Source organism: Chrysemys picta, chromosome 19 (genome assembly GCF_011386835.1).
Source record: "Chrysemys picta bellii isolate R12L10 chromosome 19, ASM1138683v2, whole genome shotgun sequence".
NCBI classification, from domain to species: Eukaryota; Metazoa; Chordata; order Testudines; family Emydidae; genus Chrysemys; species Chrysemys picta.
In genome coordinates, this window is record NC_088809.1 from 26,068,050 (window position 1) to 26,085,566 (window position 17,517).

Sequence of the window (17,517 nt, forward strand, 5' to 3'; positions counted from 1 at the left end):
TGATTTGCATTTGTCCCACAGTAACTGTCACCGATGGCACAACAAAACCAGCGGCTGGGTGTGTGCCCCCTGGTGCTTGGTGTGGTGCTCTGTCCCCCTCCAGTGGTAGCTAGAGATTGATGAGACTGCTACAGCCTGGGCTAACACAGATGTGTTCTGTAGCTCATGCCGTGGTTCTCAACCCATGGCCTGGAGGGCAGTGCCCACTCACACACGCACAGAGACAGCAGCTGGGCAGCCTCCGGCAGGGCTCTGCCCCCCTCAGATGAGCGCCCGGTGAGAGGGGCCCAGGGCACAGAGCTGCTGTGTGCCCCACGCCAGGCATGCTGCCCCCTGCACTGCAGCCCAGCAGCCCAGGGGGGGACACGCTGCTGACACTGCAGCTGTTCTGTGGGCCCAGCTCAGGCCAGGCTTAAAGTGGGCAGAGTCGCCAGGGGCCACAGTCCTGGCCAAAAAGAGTTCAAAATGGAGCCGGGTCGCTGAGGGGTGCACTGTAAGCGCTGCCCTAGCAAGGGCATGGCCATTTATTTCAGCCGGGATTAACATAGACACCCCTCCCCCGCCCCACACATGCTTTTCCCAGGCCACTTTCAGCACTCAGCGCAGGGATTCACAATGACCTTGCCGGGATCAGCAGCCCAGAGCAATCCAGACTCTTGGACAGAAACTGGTTCATTCACACCCCCCCCCCCCCCCAGGTATATCTATCACGGCCCTGGTATTACATCCTGGGAGAAAGCCTCATGCTACTGCTGCTTCTGGGTCCGATACAAACCAGGAAATACAGGACCACGGTTAATAAGAGCAGCTCAAAAGATCATTTTCGCTGAGCCCAGCCCTGCACAGATTTCCAGCTTAGGTTTGCATTTTCAGCCAAAGTTCATGTTGGTTCAGGGTTGGGAGTTCAATCCTTGAGGGGGCCATTTAGGGATCTGGGGCAAAAATCTGTCTGGGGATTGGCCGTGCTTTGAGCAGGGGGTGGGACTAGATGACCTCCTGAGGTCCCTTCCAATCCTGATATTCTATGATAAGATTTCCAGACCACCCACATCCTACGTATCTTGAGACAAGTATCAACAGTTTGGACGCCTGTCCCAGCTGAACCTCTGCACTATGGAAATTCAGCGCCAGCAGGGCTGGAGTGGCAGGTGCTGGGCCACACAGTTATTGACCAGTGCCCAAAATAAAGCCCAGCCCTGCAAAGTCTGAGCACCCTCACCTCCCGCCAAAGTCACTGAAGCTTGTAGGATTTAAGGTTGCTCAGCAAGGCACAGGCTTGGTGCCAGTGGGAGGAACATGCTGAGATGGCAGAGAAGAAATAAAGCAGGTGCAGGGCCCTGGGGGTATTGCAGAGGGGAGGGAAGAGACCCCATGGCAGGAGCGGCTGAAGAGTCTTTACCAGGTAGATTTTTGAAAATCCTGTTATTTGGCATCATCTGGGGCATTCCAAGGCTACAGCAAGTCCCTTTGATGGGGTGTGTAAACCCCACCCTGGGCCAGACGGGCTTCAGGGGCAGTTCTGGGCCACGTGAGCACTAGCAGAGTTCATCTCTCTCTAACCACAAACTGCCACTCAGAGCCCTCTGTCTGCCCCTCCACTGCTGCGTCCCATCCCCAGTGGCAAACCCTGAACAGGGCAGTGCTGGCCTGGAGCCTGAACGTTCACCCTGCTACAGGCAACAAAGCTCCTGTTCTGTCTCCGGCCTCAGAGGGTGTTGTTGGATAACAACCTCTCCCCCCAGAACTGCTGTGACTTTATAAACGAGCATCAGACGAACGGGGGTTGGTGGGCAGGAAATGGTTCTGATGGTTCGCTCTATCAATTCCATGGCTCCTGAAATAGAATGATAGAAATGTTGGGCTGGAAGGGACCTGGAGACGTCATCTAGTCCAGTCCCCAGCTCTGAGGCAGCCCCAGGTAAACCTAGAGCGTCCAACCTGTCCTTAAACGCCTCCAGTGATGGGGACTCCACGGCCTCCCTTGGTGACCTGTTCTGACACTTCCCTGTCCTTAGAGTTACAAAGTTTCCCCAATATCCAACCTAAACCTCCTCTGCTGCAGCTTCAGCCCATTATTCCTTGTCCTACCTTCAGTGGCCATGGAGAAAACCTGATCCCCATCCTCCTTAGAACAGCCCTTAATGCGGGTGCAGACTGTTGTCAGGTTCCCCCTCAGTCTACTTTTCTTGGGACTAAACACGTCCAGTTTTTTTAACTTTTCCTCACAGGTCCTTTTATCAGTTTTGTTGCTCTCCTCTGGACTCTCTCCACAGACCCCCAAATAACCCCCCTTCTGAGCCCACACCCAACCCCCCACCACAGACCCCCCCCAAAACCACACATCTGCCCACACCCAATCCCCCCATAGACCCACAGTTAGCCCCCCTCCTCAGTGCATACCCAACGCCCACCACTGACTCCCAAATAACCCTCTTCTCAGCCCACACCCAACCCCCCACCACAGACCCCCCCAACACCACACGTCCGCCCACACCCAACCCCCCACAGACCCCAGTTAACCCCCCTTCTCAGCCCACATCCAACCCCCCACCACAGACCCCCAAATAACCCCTCCCTCAGCCCCCAGTCAACCCCTGCTATAGTCCCCCAATCCACCTGCCCAACTCCCACTAACCTCTGCTTAAACCCCCTCCCCAAATAATTCCCTAGCCATCCACTTCAATCCATCCAACCCCCCACCCCCTCTCTAACTAACCTCACCCCAAAACCCCAAATAACTCCAACTCCCCCAAACCTCCTGTCAGACCCCCTCACTCCCATCGCCTCTTCTCACCACTCCAACCTCAGCTCCCCGAAAAACCCACCCCATTGCACAACCCCCCAAACACCCCTATAAAACATCACCCTGCCCAGACCCTCCCCCCACTCGCCAAAGTCCCACAGCCCCCCCGCCCACCCTCCTCGGCCCCGTTCCCCAATAACCCCACCTCTTAACAACCCCCACTCCTCACCATCCCCAACCACTTCCTTCCCCTACCCCCTTCTTCACCACTGCCTTGTGTCCCCTGCCACTCCACCACCCCTTGTGCCCCCAAGGCTCTTCTGATGCCCCCAACACCCATGTCCATCTACCCTACAGAGCAGCTCAAAGCCCCCACCTCCCGGCTGCCCCAACTCCCTTCTTCCTTCCTCAATTCCCCCACTCCCCTATGGCTCCCCCAGGAACACCCCCACCCCAGGACCCTCACCCCTTTGGCGAGGCAGGAACATCCCATCTGCACTTTGGAGAGTTACTCAGGGTGGGGTCCCCCCAATGTCCCCTCCTCCTTGTCTTCTTGGTGTGAACAGATGGGTACGTCCCCTCCCCCATTCAGAGTAACCCACCACAGCAAGTCTTTGAGCCGCTAGAGCGGGGCCCAGCCCTGCAGGACAGGAGCCGCTGCTTCAGGGTGCGAGAGCGAGGGGGGCTCACCCTCCGACCCCCTCACCCCTGAGGCCTCTCCTCCACCTCGGGCCCGGACAAAAACAGCGACCCATGCAGGCTGGGCAGCGGAGCCTGGCAGTTTCCTCCCCCCGCCCCCAGTGTATCCCTGGCCACCTATGAGGGCTGAGTGGCCTGGAGCAGGTGGGGTGGGGTGGGGGGAGAAGGCAGGTGGGGAAAGACCCAGGCTGTGGAACAATACAATGTAGCCCCACAGCCCTGCTCATCAGCCTGTTCCCCTCCAGGGGCTTACAAAGGGTTTATTCCCTATGTTAGTCCAGTATCTTCCCAGGCCTCGAAGTTGGGCTGACCGGTCTGGAATTGCCAGCTCCTCCTTGCTCCCCTTGTTCCAGACAGGTGCTGTGTTTGCCCTTCGCCCGTCCCCTGCGCCCTCACCCGTCCTCCAGGAGCTCGCCAAGAGACTCACTGAGATTGGGTCTGAGATCGCTCCAGCTAGATCCTTACGTATGAGGCCCACCAGTGCAGCTGCACCAGGCGCTGCGGCCCCCCAGTCACACTTCTGGAGGAAAATGATTAATTATTCCATAGCTGTAAATGGTATGTACCAGCCGGGAGCATCTTTCCCCTCCCCTCCCGACCCTGCCCCTTCCGTGCTGCGGCCTGAGGGCAGGTGCCACCCCTACTCCCCAACAGCAGTGCCCAGCACCCGTTCCCTTGCAGAGCCAGGGGCAACAAGAGCCTGGACTTCACCCCCCAGACCGAGCCAAAGCAGGGGCACTGGTGGGGGATGGCTGAGGTCCCTCGGTGCTGCCCGTCACCCGTGGCAAATGCGGCACATTCCGCTCAGCCCTGGAACTGCCGCAGCGCTAGGGCCTGGTTCTCCTGCAGCCCCCTCCAGCTGGGGAGAGACGGGGCAGAGAACGGAGCAGGCCCTGTTACCCCAGTCACAGCCGGGGTCCAGCCCCAGAGAGCGCCAGCCTGGCCCTGGGGGGTGGGGGTGGGAGGGCGACACGGAGAGCAGTTTGGTCCGATGGAGGGCACTGCTGCCAGGTGGCTCATGGGGAGGGGCGGGGGTGGGCTGTGGCGTATGAAGAGTTCAGGTTGTTTTGGAAGGGGAGGGGTAGCCACGTTCTGGGGGAGTTGGGGTGTGGGTGGGACCCCAAGTTGGGGGGAATGGTGCAGGGGAACCCTGGGTTTGGCAGGGAGCCCCCAGTCAGCAAAATGGCTGAGCGAGCTGGCTGCCCGGGACAGGCTGAGGATGTCCCCGCTTGCAGCGTCATGCTCCAGCCTGGCGAGGGATGGCTGGCTGGGGAGGGCACCAAGCGCAGCCTGCAATGGGCAGACTGGGGGTGGGGGTGGCTCCCAGCACGGACAGTGGAGATGGGAGGTGGGAAGGGGAGAGGTCAGTGCCCTGGGCAGGGGGATCCCCCGCTCCCCCACTGCAAAACAGCACACCCCCACCTCACCACCAGCAACCGAGATGGAGGGGACAGCTCAGTGCACGGGGGGGGGGGGTGTCCCTGATACTCCCAACTACAAAATAGCAACCCCCTCCCCCCTGTCTGTACCCCAGATGCTGAGGAGGGAGGAAGAAACCTTCCAGCTGCACCTCAGCGGCTCCCAGCTTCCCTCCCCCTGAAAAAATCCCTCTTTCCAAACCTGCCCCCAAACCCCCTCCTACGCACGCTCTCCACGCAGGCTCTGTCAGGAAGGCCAATTAGACAGGGCCTTGTGTCCTGGGGATGCACTGAAAGGCCATGGTCAGGAGGGGAATGGAAAGATGTAGTTTGCTGGAGGGCAACACCCCTTCACATTCCCCCCCCATCTTCACCCCTGCCAGTGGACCAGCCAGGGCTATGTCATGGCCCATCTTTGGGCTACAGCCCACGATTTGGGAGCCTGGCCCGAGGGTGAACTCCATCAGGCCCAGCTGACTTGAATCCATGTCGTTATTCTTTAGCCTGTTCTTTCCCTGTTCAGGGGGGTGCTCCTGCCCCTGGCTGTTAGCATTAATGGTGTTCAGCATCTGGTCACAATGAACTTTGATTGAAGTGACTGAAGCCAAACAGGCAGGAAATGCTCAGAGATGCTCAGAGGACGTCAGCTTGACAGATAAATACACTGCAAGGAGCTGGATTATACCATGTGATGGGTGGAGTTAAAATCTCATTGACACAGCTGTGAGGATGCACTCTTCATTTAAGACAGCTGGAAGCAACAGGTAAGGGGGCCTCGTGTAGAACAAGCCATGATGGCGTGTGCCCAGAAACTAGCCCCAGGTGGGCAGAGGATGCCACCGAGTATCGTTCTGAGCTGGTGCGTGTGTGACAGAGACAAGCCGGGCAGTGCAGCCAGGACACGGAGGCAGAGCAGGAAAGCCGAGCAGAGCCTGTCAGCATGGTGTGATCAAGGGAGGAGCATAGAGAGCTTTTGGGCCAGGTGCTGGCTAAAGAGGCTTGGAGCTGAGAGCAGGGAGGCTAATCCCTGCTGTTGGTTCCTGCTGTGTTTGGAGAAGCAGGACTCTGTATGTTCCTTGTCAATAAACAAGACATCAAAAGATTACCAGACTCTATTGCCAATTTCTGCTCCCCACTGGAACATCCCCAGGGCCCCAAACTTTGACTAGCCCCTTGGGTTGAAGAGGGACACCAATATCTTTATTGTGCGGTTTCGTTGCACGTCTATCTAATCTCAGTGGTTTATCAGCAACTAATTACTGTTGCAATGTTTTCTCATGTAATAACCATATTTATTAAAAACACAGAGGGCAGGTTTTTGAACCCAAACTCACCACTGCTAATAAATGCAGGATTCAGATGTAAAGTCCTGGCTTTGAGTCATCCCCCATTTAAATGCTCAATGACAGTTGCTAGAAATCCAGTGTCATGATTCATTGATCACTAATGCCGAGGGGCAGTGGCAGGGCTGGGAGAAGCAGAGGTTAATGTGGGTCTAAAGTCGTAGTGAGTGACATGGCTTCCAGCGAGGCAGAGTGGAAGTGGGGGTCCAGTTATACACACCAATCACACTCTTCGTGTCATTCGAACGCACCGGCGGGGTCAGCTCTCAGCATTTATTCCAGGGGATTTACCGTGCAGAAGCCAACAGGGAAGGGGGTGAGCAGAGTGGAGGCATTGCAGGGACTGCACTGATTAGGTGGGGGATGGCGCGCCGTGTCTGATCTAATATTGTCTCCCCTTCTCAGCGGCGCCGGCTCCCAAGGAGGATGGGCTCCTCCTGCCGGACCCAGCACACGTCTGTTGGCTTAACCAGGATGAGGGAAGACCTGCACTCCCCACTCTGACAGAACCCTGCCCAGTAGATGTAGCCTTTCCCATTGAGCAGGACGTTCTGACACTTGTTGTACCACCAGCCTCCATAGCTACTTGCGCAATTCCCACTGGTCTGGTCCTGATCCTTGTCAGTCGTGCTGAACTTCATGTTGTCGTGTATGCCCCCCAGGCCGGAGTGGTAGGTGGTGAGATAGTCCTCGCTGTCCCCAAGAGTACCTGCCCAGCCTCAGCGAGTACCCGCTGGGCTCATCCTTGACACTGAAGATGTCGTACTCTGCGTAGCGGGTGTTGTTGGATTTGTCCTCCACCACAAAGCGGACCTTGTAGATGTTCTGCCGCGTGAGCAGGGACAGGTACTCGTTGCCCAGCCAGTAATCCTGCTGCACGTTCCCAAAGCCGTACTTGTAGGTGCTCCAGGACTCCTTCCAGGTGATCTCTGTGTTGTAAGAATTTCTCCGGACAACGGTCCAGCCTTTGCCTTCGGTGTCCATGTCACACCACACCACTCGAGGGGGAGAGCCTGCCGGCTGGATGACATGGACCCCGCTGGGGCTGTCCCTGGGAATGTTGCTGCAGTCTTTGGGGAACCCTGAAATGCCACGAACATCAAGTTAAGGGACAGGTGGGGGGGGGGGGAGAGAGCGCTAGCTAGCTCGATCAAATCAGCCTGGGGTAACTGGAGGCTGGGTTTTTAGAGACAGGTCCTGTGTATTTCACAATACTATAGCCACAGAATCCGCCCCGGCCATTCCTGGCCACAGAATCTGGCTCCAGATCTTACACTTTCATTTTACCAATAAAATAAAATAAGAATAGTTTCTTGCTCTGCTGGTTTTGAAGAAACCTTGAAGAGATGAATCAAGTGTAAACCAAGGCTCTGTATCCTTCCTGAGTCCGTACTGCTGAAGAAATCGTTTGGGGAGGGTGGGGGAGACGCTGCCAGATCCATCTCAGCGAATGTTAATTATGAAACCTATTGGTGACAATTTAAATGGGAGTTTTCAAAGAGCCTAAGGGAGTTTGACACCCGACTGTGATTGGAATTCAGTGGGATTTAGGCACCCAACTCCCTGTGGCGCCTTTGAAAATTCCAGACATCCTATCGAGGGGCTTGTCTTTGGGGTGGAAATTGTCCCGAACTATCCTGGTAGAATGAAAGCATTGTGGTTATACTGCCCCTCCCCTCCCCAGGGTCCTCCCTCGAGCCTGAGCCCCCCCAGCTCCCCTACCCCCCAGACAATCCCCCTGTGTGCCCCACCCCCATAGCTGAGCCGAGGGGGAGGAGCTGCTGAGCTCTGCAGGGGCAGGGGCTCAGGGCCACCTCTGGAGCTGGTTCGGCCCCTGGCCTGCCTGGGCAAGCCCCTGAGCAGCTCCCAGAGCCGCTGGAGGTGTGGGGAGAAGGGAATGAAAACCCCTGACAAGGAGGAACTGGCTCTCCCTGCTGCCTGGACTCTGGGGGCAAGGCTTCTAGGCATGAGCAAGAGATCCCCAGCTGTTAGCCGGGGCTAGCCCTAGTATAGGAGTTGGTGAGATGGAAGGGTAGAACTCCCAGCCAATTTGGGGGGGGTGCCTGGTTCCCAAAGGCTGCCCTGCGGTTGGCACCAGTGCTCTTCAGTTACTGCCGGCGGCTTGGCAGCCGTTACTGGAGAAAGGGATAACGAAGCTGTGTAAAGCAAACAGCCAGTCGAGCAGCACCTCCCCCACCCCGGCTGGCCCATTCCCAGGCGCTGGAGGCCTCCGAATGGGAGTAGTGGGCTCACTAGCGCAGGCCGGCCTTGCGAACCCTTCGGAGAACTCAGCGTTTCTTTGGGCCCAGCGCTGGCGGGGGGGCTGGAAGGTGCATTCAGTGGATAAGTGGATCTAGGGGTGACCCCGGCATGGGGGAGAGGAGCAGAATCAGGCCCACGATGCCCTGATCTCGGATATGGCAGATGATAGAAGCTCTCCAACGGGTTCTCTACTCACCCCTCTTGACCTTCTTGTGGGCCAGGCCCCGTTGCCCTGCACGGGGGCTACGCAAAGGAGCGCCATCATGGACAGCGCAGACAGAAGCAGGAGAGAGCTGGACTGGAACCCTGCAGGGGACAGAAACCGCTGGACATGAGACCAGGAGACAGTTTTACAAGTGCCTAAATCCCACTAGAAGTCACTGGGATTTAGACACTTAAGTGACTTAGCCACTCTTGAAAATGTTACCCTTAGACGCTAAGGCCAGAGTTTTCAGAGGGCTCAACTACTGGGCCAGATTTTCAGAAGAGCTCAGCTCCCAGGTAGGCACCGCAGGACATGGCTGGATATTCAAAGGGGGTCAGCATGGGGGGGGTGGGCCCAAGTCTCTGGAGACGGGGTGAAGCCCACCATTCACCTCTCCCCCGGCCCGGCCACTGTCTCCGTCTCTGCAGCCGGCCCGATTAGCACACAGCTGGGACCCAGCTGCATGGTAAAAACCATTCAAAGATTGCGGCTCCGATGGCCTGGCTCCCGGGTCCCGGGCGGGTCAGGGCCGGCTGGAGCGCTCCCTGTGGTGGGGAAGGAGCTGCCTCCTCTCTCCCCGCGCTGCACCGCTGCAAGGGGAGTGCTGCTCGGAGCAACCCCCTCTGTCCCAGCTCCCCCCGTCCACAGTCACTACCACCAGCCGGAGGGCAGTGCCCGCTCACCCACACAGAGACAGCAGCTGGGCAGCCTCCGGCAGGGCTCTGCCCCCCTCAGATGAGCGCCCGGTGAGAGGGACCCAGGGCACAGAGCTGCTGTGTGCCCCACGCCAGGCATGCTGCCCCCTGCACTGCAGCCCAGCAGCCCAGAGGGGGACACGCTGCTGACACTGCAGCTGTTCTGTGGGCCCAACTCAGGCCAGGCTTAAAGTGGGCAGAGTCGCCAGGGGCCACAGTCCTGGCCAAAAAGAGTTCAAAATGGAGCCGGGTCCCTGAGGGGTGCACTGTAAGCGCTGCCCTAGCAAGGGCATGGCCATTTATTTCAGCCGGGATTAACATAGACACCCCTCCCCCGCCCCACACATGCTTTTCCCAGGCCACCTTCAGCACTCAGCGCAGAGATTCACAATGATCAGCAGCCCAGAGCAATCCAGACTCTTGGACAGAAACTGGCTCATTCACTCCCCCTGCCCCCCCAGGTGTATCTATCCCGGCCCTGGTATTACATCTTGTGTAGCTACAGCCCACATAACGCAGAGCACGGCATATGCAGCCCCCAATGGTAAATAGGTTGAGAACCCTACAGCAGAGGCTCACGTGTGAAGCTCCAGAGGTCCCAAGTTTGATTATAGCTGCTGCCGGCCCATGACAGTTGCAAAATGGCAGCTTTTTGTGGGGCGGGGCGTGGCAGGGTGGGGCGGGCAGGGTGTGTGTGTGTGTGTCAAACCAGAACAGGCTAAAGCCGCACTGGAGTCTGGCACCGTGCTTTCTGTCAGCCATCATTGTATTCATGTGGTGTTGCAAAGTTAGAAAGTCCACAACTAACCCCACAAGTGACCGTGATACAAACGTGCAAATGAATTAGAGAGAGAGAGAGAGAGAACACCGTGTAAACGACACACTGAAACACACTGCTGCAATGGAAACACTTTGCCCAGACACGATCCCCAGACAGATTTCATTGGAAACACCTTCTTTTTGGAGCTGCCTGGACCCCAAATTCTTCAGACAATGTCACAGCCCAAGTAACTGTGACACGCTGCCAGCAATCTCAGGTATCCTTGTGAGAGAGAGGAGAGAGGCGTAACCCCATGGCAGGAAAAGGGTTAAAGCTTTAAAGGAGAAGGATTTCAGTGAGTCTGACAAGCCAGAACTACAATGTTTGGAACTGAAGTGAAATACCAATCTGGAGTCACTCATCCTTGAAAACACGCCTCCCCTTCTCCTGACGCCCCAGAGGAGCGGGGACGCTGCCAGCTAGCAGCCGTTCACACACTGTAATAGTCTAAGACACAGAGGGCCTGAGTTCGACCTGTGACCTTGGAAAACTCATTACACTGCACCATACCTCAGTTTCCCCATTTTTAAAACATGGTTTATGCTAGTTCCTTTGTGTTCTAAAGTACTTTGGCCCCAATGCCCAAAGGAACCTGGGGCAGGGCGGGAGGATTCCTGCCTAGGGTCCAGCAGAGCGCTGGGCAGGGGGATCCCCGCCAGACTCCTGGTACCCCATGGCCCTGGGGGCACTCTTTACCCACCAGGAGGCACTGCCAGACTCCTAGCTAGCCAGGCTCATGCTGCAGCATGCACTTGCTGGGGGAAATGCTGCTCCGTTTCAAAGGAAAAGCAGCATGTACCTCACTGCCTCCCCATCCCTTGTGCCTCGGCCAGGCAGGGTCGGGAAAGCAGAGGATGCACCAGGGCTCCCCTCCCCCCTTGTGCACCTGCCCGGGCTGAGGGGCGGCACTGAGAGGAGTGCAGGCTGCCCCTCTCTATGTGGTAGTTACAGCGTGTGCCCGGGCACTCAGGGCACATGGTGTCTCACAGGGGCCACATAGCATGCCCTGCCACTGCACCTCCCCCATGTGCCCACACTGCCTGGGGCTCTGGTGCCCACCACCAGGCTCTGGCTCTACATCTCCAGGCTGTGTGAAATACTGGGCATTTCAATAAAACTCACCCATCCCGACGCTGCAGCTGAGCGGGCGAGTTAGCAACCTGAAGCGTCCCCCACTTCCACATCAGAAACCAGAGCCGGGGCTCCATGCCTTTATGGGGAAAGTGCCACTCCACACCCAGCTTATCTTGCTTTTTCAACCGCTGGCCTCAAGCCTGGCCTGTGGGCAGGGAGGGAGCCCCCTCCGGAACGTCTGCCCAGCCTTTATTTACCGCAGATACCAGATTTCTTGGGCTCCCTCCCTCCTCGCCGAGAATGCCAACGTTTCTGAAGCCGGGCAGGTGTGAGCCAGGGATTTAATTTCTCAGTGGGACTCTGCGGCATGACCGTACCATCGGCCTTCCAGACGAAGGACGCACTAAATGGAGAGGATCAAGCCAGAGGAGATGGCAGGAACGGGGGTTGTGCAGAACGCGATGGGGGTGTAACGCTTGTGCCAGGTGGTATTGGCAGTGACAAGGACGAGAATCAGGATCTCGGGGTTCCTCTTAGCATTGCAAAGCAGAACCAGCTGGAGCGCCCCTCCCAGAAATCTGGGAAACTGACCAGCACGCCCCTAACAGGCAGCTGTTCCCCCGTCACGAGCACTGAGTCTGAGTCTAACACACGAGAACTTTTATTTAGAGGAGAAAGAAACGCAGCATGAACTGGGGAAACCACCACAAGAGTGACTCAGCAGTATGTGAACTGTGAGTGAAACGCCCGCCCTACAATCTATTGGGCAGCAGCCCCTTGCCTCAGTTTCCCAGCTTGGGATGAGAGAGTCCAATAGACGAATATCCCTTTGGCACACCCCTCCCATTTTCCCTCTGCTGTCCCCTTACCCAGTTTACGGGCCCAGCTCAGCAGAGTTTGAGAGTTCAGGCGGGGTTCGGGGGGGGGTGTTCGCCTCCTGCCCCACGGAGAGAAGGGGTGGGCCAGGGATGCCTCTGCCTCTGCTCTGCACCGCTGCTGCTCCATGCTGCCGTCTCTGCCTGGAGCTGCGATGCCATGCTGTGAGGGGCCTCCAGCCCGGAGTGAGTCCAGCTCTTAGTGACTTCCCTGGCTAGGGGGAACCTCGCTGCTGCTCCCCCCCTGTACTGTCTTTCACCACAGCACCGGCTCTATGGTGCCCAGGCAAACCGGCTTCACAGTGTTTTCAGCTCTAGGGATCACTGAGAAGAAACCAGGACTTCCAGCTGAGTCCAGTCAGCTCTGTCTTTAAGCACTGGGCAGACCCAACGTTTTGTAGGCGCCTTTCACCAAACCCACACACCCGGTGGGAACCCCTCTCCCCACCCCCCTCGGACTTTCAGTTCCATTTGGTATCACTAACCCCTGCTTAGCACATGGGGTTACAGAGACTGAACCCCCGTTCCCGCCATTGTCCCGACAGGTCACGGCCGGGTGAGGAGATACCGGAGTGGGATGGGCTGGAGTGAGACTGCGCTGCTGCTGCATCTGTCCCACAGGGAAGAGGATCAAACTGGATTCATTCAGCGACTGTCAAGGCAGCTGCTCTCTGTGTCCCAGCTCTCTGGCTGGGATACAGGGGGCAGGAACTGGTGCATTAGAGGGAACAGCTCCACGTCCGTATAGTTCTGGAAAAGAGCACCCAGGCGGTTCACCCGCATGCACGCTTCTCGACCCTGCAACCTGCCAGCACCTGGCACACGCCATCGAAATGTGCAACAAAGGACACGAGATGGGACCTGTTTATTTTGTTGAACGTGGCACCAGTTTGCTTAGTGTGATGTGCTCCAGTCTGCTCATTTGGGGACCAGGTTTTGGGATGAGGGGGAGTTTGTGCTGTCACACAAACAGCGAATGAATCTCCCACATGCAATTCATGCTGCCTCCTCCCTCCCGCCCGCACACCCCGAATGCCAGCTGCAGCCGGCCCCATAAGTCTGGCTGCCCCAACAAACTGGTAAAGCAGCTTCCAGTGGATTCTGGCTGATTCTGGCTACGCATCTGTGACGAACTGGGACTGTTCTTACAGTGGTCTTTGAATGCTGACAGGGGAGTGTGGCTAGGATAGTCTGCATTGGGGGATGGGAGACTGACCAGAGAATACCTGAGCATGTAACATGAGAACCCAGGAAGGGGTTAGAGGCCAGGTGACACCTTTGCCCGGGAAACTGAACAAAGGCTGTGGGAGGGGTCGCTGAAGGGAGAGTTTCAGGAGCTGGCTGGTGACATGGCTGAGAGGCAGACAGGGCTCTGAACTCCCAAGGGGGCTGGGGTACCCGAGGACCCCAAGATGGACCTAACTGAGGGGGTCCTGTTTTCTGTGCCTGCGGGACCTGTCTTGAACTGTGTCCCTGTCGTCTAAATAAACCTTCTGCTTTACTGGCTGGCTGAGAGTCATGGTGAATCGCAGGAAGCCGGGGGTGCAGGACCCTGAGTCCCCCCACACTCCGTGACAGGATCACCCCCATCAGCTGGGCGTGCTGGGCTGACCCCATGCACAACAGGGGCAGCAGCACGGCCGCCCTCGCGCTCTGATTGTGACTCGGGATTGTGGGGGCTTCTCACCTGTCCCATGGAAACGTGGCCAAAGGCGCCAATTGTCCCTTCATCAAAATGGCGCCATCTCCCACTGCTGCCAGCGGGGCTGAGGCCTGCGCGAGGGCCGCCCCGTCCCCACGCTCTGTCTGCATGTGGCAGGCAGGCTGCCCTCCTGACGCTGGCTGCCACCTCCCGCTGGGCTCCAGGAGGCTGAAGCCGAGCCCACAGGCAGACTGGCTGAGGCCATGGTTCAGGGCCTGGACAGCGCATGGGGACTGTGAGGGGATGTGGGGGGAAGGCTGAGCGGGTTGCAGGGGGGTGTGGGGGCAGGGATAGGGGGCAGGCTGAGGGGGACAGAGGGATATGGGCATGAGGGAGACAGAGTGTGCAGGGGGAACGCTGACAGGGGTAGTAGGTGTGGAGGGCAGGAAGAAGGCTGAGGGGGCCAGGGAGTGTGGAGGGCAGGGGGAAGGCTGAGGGGGGCATGGGGATGGGGCAGAGGGGAGGCTGAGGGGGTTGGAGGTGATCATGTGGGATATAAGAGCGGCTGAGGGAGGTGCAGGGCATGTGGGGGCAGGGGGCAGAAGAATGTGGGGGAAGGTTAAGGGGGCCGGGGTGTGGGGAGCCGAGGGAGGCTGAGGGGGGTACAGGGGGATGGGGACAGGAAGGAGGCTAAGGGAGGCAGGAGGGAGGCTCAGGGAGATGTGGGGGGCAGGGGAGAGGCTAGGGTTTGTGCGCAGAGGACAGTCATAGAATCATAGAATATCAGGGTTGGAAGGGACCTCAGGAGGTCATCTAGTCCAACCCCCTGCTCAAAGCAGGACCAATTCCCAACTAAATCATCCCAGCCAGGGCTTTGTCAAGCCGGGACTTAAAAACCTCCAAGGAAGGAGACTCCACCACCTCCCTAGGTAATGCATTTCGGTAGGGCTTAGGGGCCACAAACGAGACCAGGGCCCCCTGGTGCTAGGCGCTGTCCAAACACATGATGAGAGATTGGCCCCACCCCAGAGAGCCTACAGTCTACACAGACAAAAAGTGGGTGGGGAAACAGAGGCACGGAGAAATGAAGTGACCAAAGCTAAAGAGCAGGTCAGGAATAGAACCCAGGTGTCCTGACGCCCAGGCCTGTGCCCTCAACCAAACCTATACGGCTATCCTGAGGTCAGCACATCCTTCAAACGGGGACCTGTGCTCGGAACCAAATACAGGGCACGTTCCTTTTGGCTTCTTTCTGATGAATAAAGGGTAGTTGTTGTTAAAGCCCTGTGGGGTTTGATTTGCTTTTACATTAGAAATGCAGATCTTGTCCACCCTTCTTTTTTCGTGGCTGGCTCTATGGGTGACGACAGAACTACTGGGTTGACGAGGTCGGTTTATTATTATTTAACGTTTCTCTCATGGTAGTGCTGAAAGACCATTATAGGCTGGGCCCTACTTTTGCTGGGGCTGTACAGACATACCTCAAGTGTCACTCCCGTGCTATTCTGTTCTGTGCAGGTCATTATACCACGTTCACCACCACAGTATCACAGCACCTTCCAGTGGTGCATTACGCTACATGACTAACACCCATCACATATTTGTTCCCTTGTCCTCTCCCAAGGGTGAGAAGTGTGCCCGATCAAGAGGGCTTTTTAATAATACACACACACACGTTGCTGTGTGTGTATATCAGAGAAGGCGCTGTAAAGAAATGCCTTGCATTGGAGCGGATGGTGGGGCGGTTTGGGATGGTCCTTAGTGGCACCTTAGAGACTAACAGGTATATACACAGCACATGAAAAGATGGGAGTTGTCTTACCAAGTGGGAGGTCAGTCATAGAAACATAGAATCATAGAATATCAGAGTTGGAAGGGACCTCAAGAGGTCATCTAGTCCAACCCCCTGCTCAAAGCAGGACCAATTCCCAGCTAAATCATCCCAGCCAGGGCTTTGTCAAGCCGGGCCTTAAAAACCTCCAAGGAAGGAGACTCCACCACCTCCCTAGGTAACGCATTCCAGTGTTTCACCACCCTCCTAGTGAAATAGTTTTTCCTGATATCCAACCTGGACTTCCCCCACCGCAACTTGAGACCATTGCTCCTTGTTCTGTCCTCTGCCACCACTAAGAACAGCCGAGCTCCATCCTCTTTGGAACCCCCCTTCAGGTAGTTGAAGGCTGCTATCAAATCCCCCCTCATTCTTCTCTTCTGGAGACTAAACAATCCCAGTTCTCTCAGCCTCTCCTCATAAGTCATGTGATCCAGACCCCTAATCATTTTTGTTGCCCTCCGCTGGACTCTTTCTAATTTTTCCACATCCTTCTTGTAGTGTGGGGCCCAAAACTGGACACAGTATTCCAGATGAGGCCTCACCAATGTCTAATGAAGTCATCTGATGAAGTGGGTTCTAGCCCACGAAAGCTTATGCCCAAATATATTTGTTAATCTCTAAGGTGCCACAAGGACTCCTCGTTGTTTTTGCTGATACAGACTAACATGGCTACCACACTGAAACCTGTCTCTTGTTATAGTGTCCTACTGTGCCAGAGAAGCAAAACTATCACCCACAGTCTGTGCCCCAGAGAACTTACAGTCCAAACAGGGTGACAGAGAAGTATACTAAGATGTGCACAGCAGCACATATACTAAAATTAGTACACTCAGTGTGATCACAGATTTGCACAGCTTTCTCACAAGTACCAAGGATATGAAACCTGAGTGATCAAGGGAGGAAGGAAGGGGGTTTTGGTCAGGCTGCTTGAAACAGGTGCATGGGGAGGAGGTCGGTTGTTCTGGTTGGCACCCATTTCACTCAAATGCCGAACACACAGTAGGGAGAAAAGCTCTCTTTGCTAAATATTCAGTGGTCATGCTCCTTTGGTTTGAGGGATTAGAAAACTCCCTCTGGAGCCCACCAACAGATACAGGGAAGCTAAGATTGGGTATGTCTAAAGTGAAAAACAAGAAAGAAACAATTAAAAAAAAAAGCCTTTTCATGCTTTCTTTATCCACCATAAAGAAGAAAAAAATAAGAGCTCAAACCCAATTGTTTAGCATGTCACCTTTAATGAGCGGAGGTGAACTTTGTTGAGATCCTAGGAACAGAGTGATGCACTGTATGATTATAGATGTGTCACTGTGTGTTTGTGTGTGAGTGCACCTTTGCTTACTCACCTATATCCACGCACATTTCAGAGGAGAGGGGAGGGGAAGGCAAAGCTGCCTCGGAAAGGTGAGCGGCGTCTGATATGGATTTTATTTGTGTGAACAGTTTGGGTGGCCGGCGCTCTCTTCCTTTCAGGCAGTATTTGCTAAATTAATGAGATGTCTCTGAGATGAATCACCGTGCAGCCTGGTGGCAGTACCTGCATTGCCGGCCAGCTTTGAACATTACTAGCGCACCTTTCACAGGAGTTTTACCTTCTAATACATCAGGGCTCAATAGAGAGAGAAGAACATTACTGTTCTGAGAACTCGGCCGTGGACAGATCAGCTTTGCATGCTTGTCAGGGAGGGGAACGCGCGCACACACTCATGAGAACATTGTTCCTGCCAAGGAAATCAAGGAGCCTAACGCATCTTTAAATTCATAGGGAACAACTGGGGCTGGCGGATGGGGGGATCATGGCAGCTCTCCCGGCCAGGGAGGTGGGGTGGCCTTCCTCTCCCAGCAGCCGGGGTTGGGCCGTGCTGCAACGTTCCCAACTCTCAGGCAGGGCTGGCTCTAATTTTTTTGCT

General features: G+C 56.2%; 1 protein-coding gene across 1 annotated transcript; it reads right to left on the reverse strand.

Moving 5' to 3' along the window:
* Nucleotides 1-3,301: 3,301 nt before the first annotated feature.
* Nucleotides 3,302-11,938, reverse strand: LOC135976585 (fibrinogen-like protein 1-like protein). Its single transcript, XM_065573161.1, has 3 exons — nt 11,308-11,938; nt 8,662-8,771; nt 3,302-7,285 (listed from the first exon to the last, which is right to left on the reverse strand). The coding sequence occupies exons 1-3, from the start codon at nt 11,391-11,393 to the stop codon at nt 6,825-6,827; spliced, it is 657 nt and encodes a 218-aa protein (XP_065429233.1). The 5' UTR covers nt 11,394-11,938; the 3' UTR covers nt 3,302-6,824.
* Between the last annotated feature and the right edge of the window lie 5,579 nt (nt 11,939-17,517).